A 17681-nucleotide genomic window follows, 5' to 3' on the forward strand; every position below is an offset into this window, starting at 1 on the left:
GGGGGATGGAAATCCCCCCCCCCATATAAGAGGACAATAAAACATGACAGAGGCTGCTAGCTCTAACAAAAAGGTTTGTCTGGGGTTACACTTCATGTGGCAACGTTGTAGCACCCCCCCCCCCTTTTTTTGCGTGTATTCTGGTGCTCTGGGACCCCAATTTTGGCTCACCAGTTGATGATTGAAGAAAGGAGTTCCTGAACCCATCAGAGGATCCTTGCCGTCTTTTACAAAGTGATTGATCAGATCAACCTTGGAATTATCAACTCTGACTGGTGGGCTCATCAATCAGAAATGTTTTTTTTTTTTACTTAATTTGTAGCAAAAAGAACATCAGGGATGTATGAAGACGGTGCACCTTCCAGCCACCAAAGGAAGGACAGGACAGGATGTTAAAATGATGAAAGGTGTGATTATAAATGGAACCTGGTCATTTGGCGGGTCTGTCGGTGGCTACACGGCGCTCAGCGCCCTTCGAACATTACAGATGGTGTCTGAGCGAAGTGTGTGCCGAGTCCTCCCAGCGCTAATCATTTCCGTGACTGACACCGGCGGCTCAACACCCTGCCTGTGCTATTTAATGAATGTAACCGTTCCTTGTCCTCTCCTCTTTTAATACATGTTGCCTGTCTGACCCCTTCGCCCCCTCTAAACTGTCGTCGTGTACTGCATTCTCTGATCCCCCCCTTCCAGGAACATTGCTTTCATCTTCTCCTTCACTGACAGCTCACTTCTAAGACTCCACTCTGGTCAGACGGAAACGTCTTCAACAAGGAAAAGGTCTTCATTCTACTTCATCTCTACACAAGACATGAAGGAGGAAGACGTCTCAAAGCAACATGAATAAGGAACAGCCAAGCAGCAGCTGAGGGAAACAAATGAGGAAGAGAGAGTCTGGGTGGTATCGGGAGATGGAGAGGGTGGCCGTCCATCACTGGGTAGCAGCAATACTACCAATTTAAAAGCAGAAGTAAGCCATTGTTCTAGGAAATGCTGACAGGTACAGAAGGCTTTTTATGATAGACTCTTCCGTCATTAATGCTTCTCCCTGCATGTCAACCCAGCATCATTTTATGTCTGGAGAGAGTAAATACTGTGTGCATGGGTGGAGTCACGTCATCCAAGCCAATCAAGGTAGCCGAAAAGTCTTGACCCCGAAAGACAACCGGGTGAAGAACGCACAAAGTAAGCATGACATAAAGTTAAACCATACTCTGCATATTTGCACATTAAAGGCAAAAATTCCTGGGGGTTCCAATGTTTCTAACCCCTTGGTGTCCAGCGCCTCTCGGGCCTTTAAGGGGTTTCAGATGCCGTGGCTTTTCATCATGTGACTGCCGTGACTGGCAATCACAGCGGTCACATGATTGGAAAGCTATGAGTGCTTCCACCATGTCAGAGAATGGTAGATGTTGTCACATCCTGGTGATATAAAGAAAAAAAAGGAGATACACCCTAAATGGGATTTTATCGGCAACTGGGATGGTTGGAAAGCTCCCGATGTGTTCCATTAACTGTGATGGGCGCGCTCTCGGCACAGCTGTGTTTACATTCTGGTACGCAAATATGCAGCCTATCGGCTTTACAACCCACCCACTATGAGGCCACATATTTCCGTACTGTCAGTGCCAAAAGAGTTAAAGAGAAATTTTAGCACCCTTTACCACTGGCACTGCCATCTTTGTTGGTCACATGCTTGACAAAGGTTCCAACGTGGCTCTAAAAACGCTGCATTTGGTCCTTTGTGATGTGATTTTTCTTCAATAAAAGCTTCAGATGGTACTTGGTGATCCGCAGTGTGTTGGCAAATATGTTCAGCGATCTAAGAGGTCTCCAGCTGGTGGTTACTGCAGCACGGTTCCTTTTTTGGAGCTCATTCCTGGAATGTGTGCGATGTGAAAATTGGACAATCATCTTTGCTGGTCTGGCGCCTGTGCAAATGCGGCAAAGGGCTCCTTCCTCCATGAGCAGACACAATGAGGTTCAGGACCTCCATAGCCGCACGTCTCTGGGCATACCCTGGAAACCTCCACATGCATAGATGTGTTGCAGGGCTCTGCCGGGACCAGAAGCCACATCTGCACACATGAAGAATCCAGTGGGGAAGAGAGGCGAATGTCATACTCGCTTAGAAAGATTGAAGCACGAACTACTTCGAGCACCCAATTGACCAGGGTGGCTGCCATCATTGTAGCGCTATTCGCAACCTCGGCGGATACCATTCTTTGGTGGGAGGGCAGGAGATGAGAATTGTTCTAGGAGGGGAAATTTGGGGATGTGTGCTAGGAGTGGCGATTTGTGTTGGGAAGGGGGAAGATTTGTTTTAGGAGGGGAAATTTTGGGGTGTTTGTGCCAGAATAGGTAATATGGTTGGGGGATTTGTGCTAGGAGGGGAAATTTGGGGGGTGGAGGATTTGGAGTGGGGGGAGAGGCTCTATGCTCAGAGGGGAAATTTGAGGGTAGAGGATTAGTACTAGGAGGGAGCAATTTTTATTTTTTTGTGCTCGGGGCATATGGGAAATTAAAGATTTCAGCAGTGGGGGGGGGGGCTGGGTTTCTGATACAATGCTAAAATGCCCATACATCTTGAGGAGGGAGGGCGATTTGGCGCGTTTTTCCTGGGCTCTAGATGACCTTGTATCAGCACGGTCTACAGGACACAGCAGTGATGTACAGTACCTATTCAGAATTTTGAGGATGAATTACTTCACAGTACAGCAGCTACAGAGGTCAGTGAGGGTTTGTTTAAAGTTCTTTGATTGTCCAAGTATATATACACTTTAAACATTCTTAGTCTGGACACAATTGTACTTTGAAACCATTTTTCTCAGACAATGTAGACTTTCAATATAAATTCCTCTCTCCACCTGCACTGTCTTTTTCCCCCCCGAGAAGCCGCTCGCTCCTTGCCCTCAATTCTTTCACCTTTTAAGAAAATACCAAGATTCTTGAACTTTTGCACAGAAAGATTCAATTTTGTTTGTAGATTGAATCCGGTGTTGTCGTAGGCAGTAAATCTCCTGATATTGCAGCCGTGACACCAGCGGTAGAAAAATGTCCAGTGTCAAGCGACGGCCTTTTTGTCAATGAAGTCAGAAAGAAGAAAAATGAGGTTGGACTTCATTAGTGATCTGAGGTGGGGGGAAGGTATAACATACAGAAGAACGATTCAATCTGCTTTAGGAAGGGATATTAAAAGAAGACGAATATAATGTCAGCTCAAGAGGGAAGCCAAAGCGCAGTAATTCCACCATAAATACAATCACATCACAAATGATATCTGTCTGACACTAAAAACATTATCAAGCTTTTGCTTTCAAAGTAGATGAGCTCCGTCTTCTGTTCTCATTTTCCCCAAAGCTTTCAGCGTTGAATAACGTCCATCTGATGCGATTGAAACGGGAGAATCTCCCTTCAAACATGAGCAAGCCAATATAAACATGGTGACCACTTTATTGAGGAAAAACCTCAACAGAATCAATAGACACAAGCAAATGGTCCTCAATCATATTGGACTAATGACCTGCTGGTGTCAGGGAGACATTCTCTACAGCAATACCCAATATATGACTAAAAGTGTGTAGAACCCCCCCCACCCCCCCAAAAAAAAAGATCGCGTTCACATGCACAAAGCCAGCTCCATAAAGACATGGTGTGATCAGTTTGGTGTGGAGGAATTCGAGTTTCCTGCACAGAGCTTGACCTCATCTCTACTGAAAACCTTTGGGATGAGTTGGAATGTCATTGGTGAGCCAGGTATTCTTATCCCACATCCGTCCTGTCCTTGAAGGTTCTTGATTAAAAAACCCCTACCAATAATGGTAATAGGGGTCATCTCACTCCTAACAGATACACTATTTGGCCCAAAGGATGCAGCCGCCCCTCCAAATGATGGATTTCGGGTATCTCCAGTGAAGGATCCTGGAAATACTCCATCATACAAAGACATTGTAGAGAATTGTGCTCTTCCAACCTTGTGGTAACAGTTTGGTGAAGACCCTTTTCTGTTCCACCATGACTGTGCGCCCCCCCCCCCCCCCCCCCCCCCCCCCCGTGTACAAAGGCAGCTCCAAAAAGACATGGTGTGACCAGTTTGGTGTGGAGGAACTCGTGTCCTGCACAGAGCCCTGACCTCATCCCTACTGATCTCCTTTGGGATGAATTAGAACGTCGATCACAACATGTCTTTTTTTGGGCGCCCCAAGGTGAGAGCCAGGTCTTCTCACCCAACATCAGTACCTGACCTCCCAGATGGGACAAAAACCCAAACACCCTCCAAAATGTTTTGGAAAGCCTTACCATAAGGGTAGAGGGCTTTTATAGCCACAGAGTATGGCGGACACCAATGTCATGCCCATGGTTTTCAAATGGACTGTCCCCACCAAGCTCATACAGTTGTGATGCTGGTGTGCCAACAAATTTTTGGCAATTATGTGCAGCACCAGACGGGAGGATGGATATCTGCCCAAGGGGAGTAGTAGCACCAGGCAGACTTTTACTGTTGAAGGATGAAAGCAACGCCCGGGATTACTTTAGGCCAATACAGCAGATGGGGCCCCGGGTGACACGCTGACATCCATACTTATTTGTGGAGGAATTAGCCAGGATTGTCTCCAAAACAAATCTTTACTGCAAACACAACGTGAGATTTCCCGGGTTCAGCACACACGGATGAGGAATTCAAATACACAGCGTGTTTTAGCTTCAACATTACTACAACCCGATACGCAAGTCTGGATATCGTAAACTGGTTTTATTTTAGGTTTGAACAGGAATGGGGGAAGGAGATGCCAGCAAATGTCAGCCAATCAGAGCTCTGCTGCTTTGCACAATCCCTTTAAACTAAAACAGTAAAGGTGAATTTAGGAGGGCAGCAGAGGGAGGTCCCGATATCTCATTGTTTAATGATGAGGCCAGGGGGTGAGATCTTCCCAAAGAGGAATCCCTTTCCTAGAGTTACCCATCAGAAGGGTAAAATTAATGATGGGGGTGGGGGAGAGGATGAAAAAAGAAGAAGGATCATGCGTTTTCCTTTCAGTGGTTTTTAATTGACCATAACAGACAGAAACGCACGCTGTATTAGAATGCTCAGGAATTGCACCAGAAAGCCAAATTCAATCAGAATGGTCTCCACTAATCTGACCTCCATGAAGGTAAGTCTGATGGACGGCTCTGGGTCAGCGCGCCGTCACCGCTGTCTGTACAGCAACAAGATAACCAATCAGAGCCCAGGGAAAAGACTCACATACACATTCAGGGGAGATTTGTAAAAAATTTCCAAAAACTGGCAGCCAGATTATTTTTATTATTAAACAGAAAAAAACAACAATAAAGATCACAAAAAGTACAAGTATTAAATGTAATACCAGAAACAAGGGATCGAAGCTGCCGCCATCATTTTAATGTGAACGCTCCAAGCATGCTCCTTCCAGAGAACATGGGGTTCCAGGACAACATTTTGATGCCCTTCCCCTCCCCCTCGTGACCTCCCTAATGTCGATGATCTATAAATGAAGGATGTCTATAATGGGGACAGGCCGCAAGAGAGCTGTCAGCATGGCTCTACTCCCTATAGTGTACTGACAGCTCCGCTCCCTGGTAACGTGCAGACAGCTCCGCTCCCCTGGTAACGTGCAGACAGCTCGCTCCCTGGTAACGTGCAGACAGCTCCGCTCCCTGGTAACGTACTGACAGCTCCGCTCCCTGGTAACGTACTGACAGCTCCGCTCCTGGTAACGTACTGACAGCTCCGCTACCTGGTAACGTACTGACAGCTCCGCTCCCTGGTCAACGTACTGACAGCTCCGCTCCCTGGTAACGTACTGACAGCTCCGCTCCCTGGTAACGTACTGACAGCTCCGCTCCCTGGTAACGTACTGACAGCTCGCTCCCTGGTAACGTACTGACAGCTCCGCTCCCTGGTAACGTACTGACAGCTCCGCTCCCTGGTAACGTACTGACAGCTCCGCTCCCTGGTAACGTACTGACAGCTCCGCTCCCTGGTAACGTACTGACAGCTCCGCTCCCTTGTAACGTACTGGACAGCTCCGCTCCCTGGTAACGTACTGACAGCTCCGCTCCCTGGTAACGTACTGACAGCTCCGCTCCCTGGTAACGTACTGACAGCTCCGCTCCCTGGTAACGTACTGACAGCTCCGCTCCCTGGTAACGTACTGACAGCTCCGCTCCCTGGTAACGTACTGACAGCTCCGCTCCCTGGTAACGTACTGACAGCTCCGCTCCTGGTAACGTACTGACAGCTCCGCTCCCTGGTAACGTACTGACAGCTCCGCTCCCTGGTAACGTACTGACAGCTCGCTCCCTGGTAACGTACTGACAGCTCCGCTCCCTGGTAACGTACTGACAGCTCCGCTCCCTGGGTAACGTACTGACAGCTCCGCTCCCTGGTAACGTACTGACAGCTCCGCTCCCTGGTATCGTACTGACAGCTCCGCTCCCTGGTAACGTACTGACAGCTCCGCTCCCTGGTAACGTACTGACAGCTCCGCTCCCTGGTAACGTACTGACAGCTCCGCTCCCTGGTAACGTACTGACAGCTCCGCTCCCCTGGTAACGTACTGACAGCTCCGCTCCCTGGTAACGTACTGACAGCTCCGCTCCCTGGTAAGACGTACTGACAGCTCCGCTCCCTGGTAACGTACTGACAGCTCCGCTCCCTGGTAACGTACTGACAGCTCCGCTCCCTGGTAACGTACTGACAGCTCCGCTCCCTGGTAACGTACTGACAGCTCCGCTCCCCTGGTAACGTACTGACAGCTCGCTCCCTGGTAACGTACTGACAAGCTCCGCTCCCTGGTAACGTATTGACAGCTCCGCTCCCTGGTAACGTACTGACAGCTCCGCTCCCTGGTAATGTACTGACAGCTCCGCTCCCTGGTAACGTACTGACAGCTCCGCTCCCTGGTAATGTTCTAGTCCCTCTCACTCTAATTTAATATATAATTTAATGACACAGTGATGTATTTTTGTTATCTTTACATCCACTCTAAATATTTAATTTGCCTCAAGAGCCTTCCAATTGGCTCCACCCATGTGAGAGAGGATAAAGGCACACAGAGCAGCTTTGCCCACCCTCTTTGCTGTCCATTCAGAGAAGCCTTTGTATTTTGTGAATGGGTTCATAAAATACAAAGGCTTCTGTGAATGGGCAGGAAGAGCAGCTGCAGCGACTCTCCTGTTCCAGATGAAGAGCTGAGAAGGATCGGCATTGCTCTCCCAGAACTACAGGGATAGCTGTCTTCTGGGAGTTCTATACATCGGTACGATATAAATAATGTATTAACAATGGAGCTTCCATTATTTTATCCTGACAGGTCCCCTTTAAGCCATAAAAAAAAGGGGGGGGGGGTGGGGCCTTTACACCTCTCTTTTGCCATGCTACAGCTCTACTTTAAAGAAGTTTGGGGGGGAGGGGACACAACACACACACCCCTCCCTATAATTTCATCATAAAACCGGGGCATCTGTAGCATTAATATGCATCACTACCATAGTGAGCACCCAGTCCAGGTACCCAGAACACCCGATCCAAACATACTCTGATGACATCCGATCAATGTGAGGCCATTCAGATTAATTCGGTGATTTTCACTAAGGAGGGGGTCTGTACCTTCTGATCAGCGGGCTGCAATTAATACATTATCTGTCCGTCTTTAATGTTAGTACTTTCTTTCTCCTGTGTACAGAAACCTTTTGCCTCAGGCTTGGACTCTGCTGCAAAAATCAAGGTCAGAGGGGATGAAATGGTAATGAGAAGCTGCAGTTGGAATCCATACCACACCGGAGGTTCTACAGCAACCCAGACTGCATAGGATTAAAGGTATACTAAACTAAAACAAATGGGGTGAAATACCTACCTTATTCCTCAATCCAACAGAGCCCCCCCATGATATGGCCAATCTCCCGAAGCCGCCACTCTTTTATAGGGATGGAACTTAGGTGTGTTTCGCATCATAGTTCCAACCTACCTGAGATATCCTACAAGGCAGCAGTTGCTACTCAAACATAAGTGGCCAAGTCATTTCCAGCCATGTGACCGCACTTATAGACTTCCCTTCTATACATGTGGCTTTCGGGGCAGGGAAGGCCTTGGCCACTTAGGACTTGTTTTGTGCACTGAAGCTTCCTGGTGGGATATCTCAGGAGGGTTTGGACTAAAACCTGAACCTGCCCTACTCTGTCATCATTATGTACAATACAGGACTAGCACTGTAGGTTGTAGGCGGGTAAATCATTTTTGTTTCCCCCCCCCAGACTCAACAAGGAATTATCCTTTAACCACTTGACGACTGCCCTATAGTAATTTTACTGCTACTCTATGTCCTCGGGCACCCGCCGATCATCCTGCAGCCAGAACGGCAATCACTGTTCTGACATGAGGGAAGGCATGGATCCTGTGTCTCTGCAAAGCATGGGCTAGGATCCATCTTATAGGAATTTTTTTTTTTACCAAAAATATGTAGCAGAATACATATTGGCCTAAATTGATGAAGACATTTGATTTTTTAGATTTTTTTTACTGGATATGTTTTATAGCAAAAAGCACATTTTTTTTTTTTTTTTTTCCAAAATTGCCGGTCTTATTTTGTTTATAGCGCAAAAAATAAAACCGCAGGAGGTGATTAAATACCACCAAAACAAAGCTATCTGTGGGAAAAAAAATAACATACATTTTATTTGGGTACAGCGTCGCCCGACCGCGCAATTGTCAGTTAAAATAACGCAGTGCCGTATCACAAAAAAGGCCTGGTCATGAAGGGGGGGGGGGGTAAATCTTTCGGATGGCAAGTGGTTAACGTGCAAGGGGGGTAACTAGATGATAACCAAATGCTTTCAGTCCCCTCAAAGTAGATATTTTATTGAAAATGAAAGGATGCCTCATGCAATTCCTCCTCCTCTCTTCCCAAATACATTGCCCTCCTGCTACCTCCTGGGGTACCTAGGTCACATGTCTCAATAGGCATTACACTCCACCACCCAAAAAAACCTGCAACACCATGCTCCAGCCATGGAAGCAAGCGGAGAAATGACACGACATCAGAGAACCTCCCAAAGTCTCCCCAAGGAACCAGGAAGAGACATCCGTCTCCCCAAAGAACCAGGAAGAGACATCCGTCTCCCCAAAGAACCAGGAAGAGACATCCGTCTCCCCAAAGAAACCAGGAGAGACATCCGTCTCCCCAAAGAACCAGGAAGAGACATCCGTCTCCCCAAAGAACCAGGAAGAGACATCCGTCTCCCCAAAGAACCAAGGAAGAGACATCCGTCTCCCCAAAGAACCAGGATGAGACATCCGTCTCCCCAAAAGAACCAGGATGAGACATCCGTCTCCCCAAAGAACCAGGATGAGACATCCGTCTCCCCAAAGAACCTGGAGGAGACATCCGTCTCCCCAAAGAACCTGGAGGAGACATCCGTCTCCCCAAAGAACCTGGAGGAGACATCCGTCTCCCCAAAGAACCAGGAAGAGACATCCATCTCCCAAAGAACCAGGAAGAGACATCCAGCTCCCCAAAGAACCAGGAAGAGACATCCAGCTCCCCAAAGAACCAGAAGGAGACATCCGGCTCCCCAAAGAACCAGGAGAAGACATCCGGCTCCCCAAAGAACCAGGAAGAGTCATCCAGCTCCCAAAGAACCAGGAATGGGACATCCGGCTTCCAAAGAACCAGGAAGAGACATACGTCTCCCCAAAGAACCAGGAAGAGACATACGTCTCCCCAAAGAACCAGGAAGAGACATACGTCTCCCCAAAGAACAGGAAGAGACATACGTCTCCCCAAAGAACCAGGAAGAGACATACGTCTCCCCAAAGAACCAGGAAGAGACATACGTCTCCCCAAAGAACCAGGAAGAGACATCTGGCTCCCAAAGAACCAGGAAGAGTCATCCGGCTCCCCAAAGAACCAGGAAGAGACATCTGGATTTTGTCATTTTTGTTTTCATTTGCTTAACTTTTTATTTGCACTTGTGAGTTTTTTTTTTTTGCATTTGTGTGTTATTTTTGTTTTTTTGCACATTTGTGAAACTCAATTATATATTAAAAATGAAACAAACAATGCAAAAGCTGTACCTCAATCTGCTTCACGGCTTCCTCCTTCCTGCGAATCTGCTCAAGATCCTCTTCGGTGATTTTGGACAAATCCTGCTCTTCACTCTGCTTCTGCCACTGATCATCACCACCATTAAAGATCTTTTCATCATCCGCAAGATCTGAGAACGGGGTGTGGGGGCCCTGCAGGAGAAGAGAGAAAATGAGGGACATGACCTCCTTGTGACAAGGCCTTCACACATCTATATATACACACAATATCCACATACTAAGTACATGTACAATGGAGCAATGAGTTCCCATTATTTGCTCTGTAACATACAGCAAATCACATCTAAGAAATGTTGAATACATAACATTTGAATGGGAGGAGGGGAAGGGGGATCTAGAGAGCAGGAGGTGTTTGGAGAAGCGGAGAAGGCGGTTTGGGTGATATTATGAGATGAAATAGGGGATGTAGTTCGGGGACGAGTTGGATGTCTTTGTATGTTGTTAGTATCCCAAATTTTATTCGTTGGGTGAGCAGAAGCCAGTGGAGGGATTGTCAGAGAAGGGTCGAGGACACTAAATGGAGGCCAGTGGAGGGACTGGCAGAGAGGGGTGGAGGACACTGAATGAAGATCAGTGGAGGATTGGCAGAGAGGGGTAGAGGACACTGAATGAAGGCCAGTGGTGTGATTGGCAGAGAGGGGTGGAGGACACAATGGAGGCCAGTTAAGGATTGCCAGAGAGGGGTGGAAGACACTGAATAAGGGGAGACCAGTGGAGGATTGGCAGAGAGCGGTGGAGGACACTGAATGGAGATCAGTGGAGGGATTGGCAAAGAGGAGTGGAGGACACTGAATGGAGATCAGTGGAGGGATTGGCAAAGAGGAGTGGAGGACACAGAATGGAGATTAGTGGGGAGATTGGCAGAGAGGGGTGGAGGACACTGAATGGAGATCAGTGGAGGGATTGGCAGAGAAGGGTGGAGGACACAATGGAGGCCAGTTAAGGATTGCCAGAGAGGGGTGGAAGACACTGAATAAGGGGGAGACCAGTGGAGGGATTGGCATGAGAGCGGTGAGGACACTGAATGGAGATCAGTGGAGGGATTGGCAAAGAGGAGTGGAGGACACTGAATGGAGATCAGTGGAGGGATTGGCAGAGAGGGGTGGAGGACACTGAATGGAGACCAGTGGGGGGATTGGTAGAGAGGGTGGACGACACTGAATGGAAGCCAGTGGAGGGATTGGCAGAGAGGGGTGGAGGACACTGAATGGAGGCCAGTGGAGGGATTGGTAGAGAGGGGTGGAGGACACTGAATGGAGGCCAGTGGAGGGATTGGTAGAGAGGGGTGGAGGACACTGAATGGAGACCAGTGGAGGGATTGGTAAAGAGGGGTGGAGGACACTGAATGGAGGCCAGTGGAGGGATTGGAACCATGAACGATGTGTAATCCTTATGCTGGTAGTATTAGTAAATAGACTGATGGTATTTTACATTAACTTGTTTTAAACTTTTTTTTTCTACATTTCTTCAGTCTCTTCCTGGTTTATGGCCTAGACCAGGAGTCTAATCGAGAGGCTTCATCCGCTAAGCAAACCCTCTCTGCATGCCTGAGCCAAAGGGAGATCGGATTTCAGAAGTAAATGCTACATGAATTTGTCTGCCCTTACTCAAGATTGCTTGCAGCTAGAAATGCGAGGGGGGTGATTTTCAAGTGATTTCTTAATAAAATAAAAGAGCATGGATCGGATGGAGGATGGAGATGGGGGACATGGTTGGATGGGGACTGGATGGAGACATGGTTGGATGGTTGGATGGAGGACTGGATGGAGACATGGTTGGATGGTTGGATGGGTGGACTGATGGATGGATGAGACAGATGGATGGACTTGGAACATGGTTGGATGGAGGACTGGATGGAGACATGTGATGGGGATGGAGGACTGGAGGGGATGGACATGGTTGATGGAGGACTGGATGGAGACATGGTTGGATGGAGGACTGGATGGAGACATGGATGGATGGAGGACTGGATGGAGACATGGTTGGATGGAGGACTGGATGGAGACATGGTTGGATGAGGACTGGATGGAGACATGTTGGATGGAGGACTGGATGGAGACATGGTTGGATGGAGGACTGGATGGAGACATGGTTGGATGGAGGACTGGATGGAGACATGGATGGATGGAGACATGGATGGATGGAGACATGGATGGATGGAGACATGGTTGGTTGGATGGATGGATGGAGGACTGGATGGAGACATGGATGGAGACGTGGATGGATGGAGACGTGGATAGATGGATAGAGACGTGGATAGATGGATAGAGACGTGGATAGATGGATAGAGACGTGGATAGATGGATGGAGACGTGGATAGATGGATGGACGTGGGATAGATGGATGAGACATGATGGATGGAGACATGGATGGATGGAGACATGGATGGATGGAGACATGGATGGATGGAGACATGGATGGATGGAGACATGGATGGATGGAGACATGGATGGATGGATGGAGGACTGGATGGAGACATGGATGGAGGACTGGATGGAGACGTGGATGGATGGAGACATGGATAGATGGATAGAGACGTGGATAGATGGATAGAGACATGGATGGAAAGATGGATAGATGGATAGAGACATGGAGGAGACATGGGATGGAAAGATGGATAGAGACATGGATGGAGACATGGATGGATAGATGGATAGAGACATGGATGGAGGACTGGATGGATGGAGACATGGATAAGACTGACTGGATGGATGGAGACATGGATAGAGGACTGGATGGATGGAGACATGGATAGAGGACTGGATGGATGGAGACATGGATAGAGGACTGGATGGATAGAGACATGGATAGAGGACTGGATGGATGGAGACATGGATAGAGGACTGGATGGATGGAGACATGGATAGAGGACTGGATGGGTGGAGACATGGATAGAGAACTGGATGGATGGAGACATGGATAGAGAACTGGATGGATGGAGACATGGATAGAGGACTGGATGGATGGAGGACTGGATGGATGGAGACAGGATAAGAGGACTGGATGGATGGAGACATGATAGAGGACTGGATGGATGGAGACATGGATAGAGGACTGGATGGATGGAGACATGGATAGAGGACTGGATGGATGGAGACATGGATAGAGGACTGGATGGATGGAGACATGGATAGAGGACTGGATGGATGAGACATGGATAGAGGGACATGGGATGGAGACATGGATAGAGGACATGGATGGATGGAGGACATGGATGGATGGAGGACATGGATGGATGGAGGACATGGATGGATGGAGGACATGGATGGATGGAGGACATGGATGGATGGAGGACATGGATGATGGAGGACATGATGGATGGAGGACTGGATGGAGACGTGGATGGATGGAGACGTGGATGGATGGAGACGTGGATGGATGGAGACGTGGATGGAGACGTGGATGGATGGAGACGGTGGATGGATGGAGACGTGGATGGATGGAGACGTGGATGGATGGAGACGTGGATGGATGGAGACGTGGATGGATGGAGGGACTGGATGGATGGAGGACTGGATGGATGGAGGACTGGATGGATGGAGGACTGGATGGATGGAGGACTGGATGGATGGAGACATGGATGGATGGAGACATGGATGGATGGAGACATGGATGGATGGAGACATGGAGGGATGGAGACATGGAGGGATGGAGACATGGAGGGATGGAGACATGGAGGGATGGAGACATGGAGGGATGGAGACATGGAGGATGGAGACATGGAGGGATGGAGACATGGATGGATGGAGACATGGATGGATGGAGACATGGATGGATGGAGACATGGATGGATGGAGGAGGACTGGATGGATGGAGGACTGGATGGATGGAGGACTGGATGGATGGAGGACTGGATGGATGGAGGACTGGATGGATGGAGGACTGGATGGATGGAGACATGGATGGTTGGGGGAGTTTGCTTTGAATAGAATTAAACTGTATTTTCAGTTCGTGGTGCTCAGATACAGTTGAGTTTAGTTCTAAATGTAAACCTCATAGAGAACAATCGTCCTCCCAAAGCATGCTTCACTGCTTAAGGGAAAAGGCCGTTTTAGAGGAAGCCGTAATGGAACGTTCATTTTTAGAGACTACAAACAGAAGCAACAACTGGCGACGAGAATGCCATTGTACAACTGAGAACATTTAAGATAATTAAACAATTAACCAGCAGGGACCTTTAGCAGCTAATCCTCACAAAGCTTTTACCACCCCCCTCCCCCCCAATCCAAATTCTGCTTTAATTAATGAAAGCTTTATGCCAGGTTTATACTAACAGAGAAGAGTGTGGAAAATTGGATAAACATGGGCTGAGAACCCCCACCATACATATACAATGCGGAGGAGAAGGTGGATTGGGGAGGCACGGGGTATCTTACAAAGCAGAAGGTCTGAGAAGGCTTAGAGAGCCGGGCTCGGCACTGGAGGACCTCGGATAACCGGAGCCACCTCTGCCGCGTCTCAGGAGGAGAACATTCCTGGCAGAGGGACAACACAAGGATTAGAGAGGGACTTATATCACAAGGATGTGGTGAAAAGCTGATAACACATTGAGAACGTCCTTCAGACTGCTAAAAATGGCGCAATAATATCAAATGTTTCATTCGAAGTGCTACGGCGGCCCATGGAGTCTTCAGATTACGGTTCCTATCTGAGCAACCATTGATATCCACTCACCGGTCACTTTATTAGGTACACCTTGCTAGTAGTGGGTTGGACCCCCTTTTGCCTTCATTCTTGGTGACATAGATACAACAAGGTGTTGGAAACGTTCCTCAGAGATTTTCCTCCACAGTGACATAACATCACACAGTTTCCTGCAGATTTGTCGCTGCACATCCATGAAGCCAATCTCCCTTTCCACCACATCCCAAAGGTGCCTCTATTGGATGAGATGTGGTGAGTGTGGAGGCCATTGGAGGACAGGGACCTCATTGTCCAGTGGGGAGATGATTGGAGCTTTGTGACATGGTGCATTATCCTGCTGGAAGGAGCCATCAGAAGATGGAGACACTGTAGTCATAAAGGGATGGACATGGTCAGCAACAAAAAGTCAGGTACCCCATCCCCCACACCATTACACTCCCCCACCACCAGCCTGAACCGGTGATATCCCATCCCCCACACCATTACACCTCCACCACCAGCCTGAACCGGTGATCCCCATCCCCCACACCATTACACCCCACCACCAGCCTGAACCGGTGATACCCCATCCCCCACACCATTACACCCCCACCACCAGCCTGAACCGGTGATATCCCATCCCCCACACCATTACACCCCCACCACCAGCCTGAACCGGTGATATCCCATCCCCCACACCATTACACCCCACCACCAGCCTGAACCGGTGATACCCCATCCCCCACACCATTACATCCCCACCACCAGCCTGAACCGGTGATATCCCATCCCCCACACCATTACACCCCCACCACCAGCCTGAACCGGTGATACTCCATCCCCCACACCATTACACCCCCCACCACCAGCCTGAACCGGTGATATCCCCATCCCCCACACCATTACACCCCCACCACCAGCCTGAACCAGTGATATCCATCCCCCACACCATTACACCCCCACCACCAGCCTGAACGGGTGATACCCCATCCCCCACACCATTACACCTCCACCACCAGCCTGAATCGGTAATATCCCATCCCCCACACCATTACCACCCCCACCCTGAACCGGTGATACCCATCCCCCACACCATTACACCCCCACCACCAGCCTGAAACCAGTGATATCCCATCCCCACACCATTACACCCCCACCACCAGCCTGAACCAGTGATATCCATCCCCCACACCATTACACCCCCACCACCAGCCTGAACGGGTGATACCCCATCCCCCACACCATTACACCTCCACCACCAGCCTGAAATCGGTAATATCCCCATTCCCCCACACCATTACACCCCCACCACCAGCCTGAACCAGTGATATCCCAATCCCCCACACCATTACACCCCCACCACCAGCCTGAACCGGTGATATCCCATCCCCCACACCCATTACACCCCCACCACCAGCCTGAACCGGTGATACCCCATCCCCCACACCATTACACCCCCACCACCAGCCTGAACCGGTGATACCCCATCCCCCACACCATTACACCCCCACCACCAGCCTGAACCGGTGATATCCCATCCCCCACACCATTACACCCCACCACCAGCCTGAACCGGTGATATCCCATCCCCCACACCATTACACCCCCACCACCAGCCTGAACCGGTGATATCCCATCCCCCCACACCATTACACCCCCACCACCAGCCTGAACCGGTGATATCCCATCCCCCACACCATTACACCCCCACCACCAACCTGAACCGGTGATATCCCATCCCCCACACCATTACACCTCCACCACCAGCCTGAACGGTGATATCCATCCCCCACACCATTACACCCCCACCACCAGCCTGAACCGGTGATATCCCATCCCCCACACCATTACACCCCACCACCAGCCTGAACCGGTGATATCCCATCCCCCACACCATTACACCCCCACCACCAGCCTGAACCGGTGATATCCCATCCCCCACACCATTACACCCCACCACCAGCCTGAACCGGTGATATCCCATCCCCCACACCATTACACCCCCACCACCAGCCTGAACCGGTGATATCCATCCCCCACACCATTACACCCCCACCACCAACCTGAACCGGTGATATCCCATCCCCCACACCATTACACCTCCACCACCAGCCCTGAATCGGTAATATCCCATCCCCCACACCATTACACCCCACCACCAGCCTGAACCGGTGATATCCCATCCCCACACCATTACACCCCCACCAACCTGAACCAGTGATATCCATCCCCCACACCATTACACCCCCACCAACCTGAACCAGTGATATCCCATCCCCCACACCATTACACCCCCACCACCAGCCTGAACCGGTGATATCCCATCCCCCACACCATTACACCCCCACCACCAACCTGAACCGGTGATATCCCATCCCCCACACCATTACACCTCCACCACCAGCCTGAACCGGTGATACCCCATCCCCACACCATTACACCCCCACCACCAGCCTGAACCGGTGATATCCCATCCCCCACACCATTACACCCCCCACCACCAGCCTGAACCGGTGATACCCCATCCCCCACACCATTACACCCCCCACCACCAGCCTGAACCAGTGATATCCCATCCCCCACACCATTACACCCCCACCACCAGCCTGAACCGGTGATATCCCATCCCCCACACCATTACACCCCCCACCACCAGCCTGAACCAGTGATATCCCATCCCCCACCCATTACACCTCCACCACCAGCCTGAACCGGTGATATCCCATCCCCCACACCATTACACCCCCACCACCAGCCTGAACCGGTGATATCCCATCCCCCACACCATTACACCCCCACCACCAGCCTGAACCGGTGATACCCATCCCCCACACCATTACACCCCCACCACCAGCCTGAACCGGTGATACCCCATCCCCCCCACCATTACACCCCCACCACCAGCCTGAACCGGTGATATCCCATCCCCCACACC

At 49.8% G+C, this 17681-nt stretch overlaps 1 protein-coding gene across 1 annotated transcript in view; it reads right to left on the reverse strand.

Annotated features, from left to right (window-relative positions):
- TSNARE1 (t-SNARE domain containing 1) overlaps positions 1–17681 on the reverse strand; it is a gene marked incomplete in the record, with an annotated part of 405182 nt that overhangs the window by 158896 nt on the left and 228605 nt on the right. The window contains 1 exon segment of the mRNA XM_073629371.1: positions 10094–10255. Within this exon segment, the coding sequence (XP_073485472.1) occupies positions 10094–10255 (162 nt within the window).

This window comes from Aquarana catesbeiana, linkage group LG05 (assembly GCF_042186555.1).
Source record: "Aquarana catesbeiana isolate 2022-GZ linkage group LG05, ASM4218655v1, whole genome shotgun sequence".
NCBI lineage: Eukaryota > Metazoa > Chordata > Amphibia > Anura > Ranidae > Aquarana > Aquarana catesbeiana.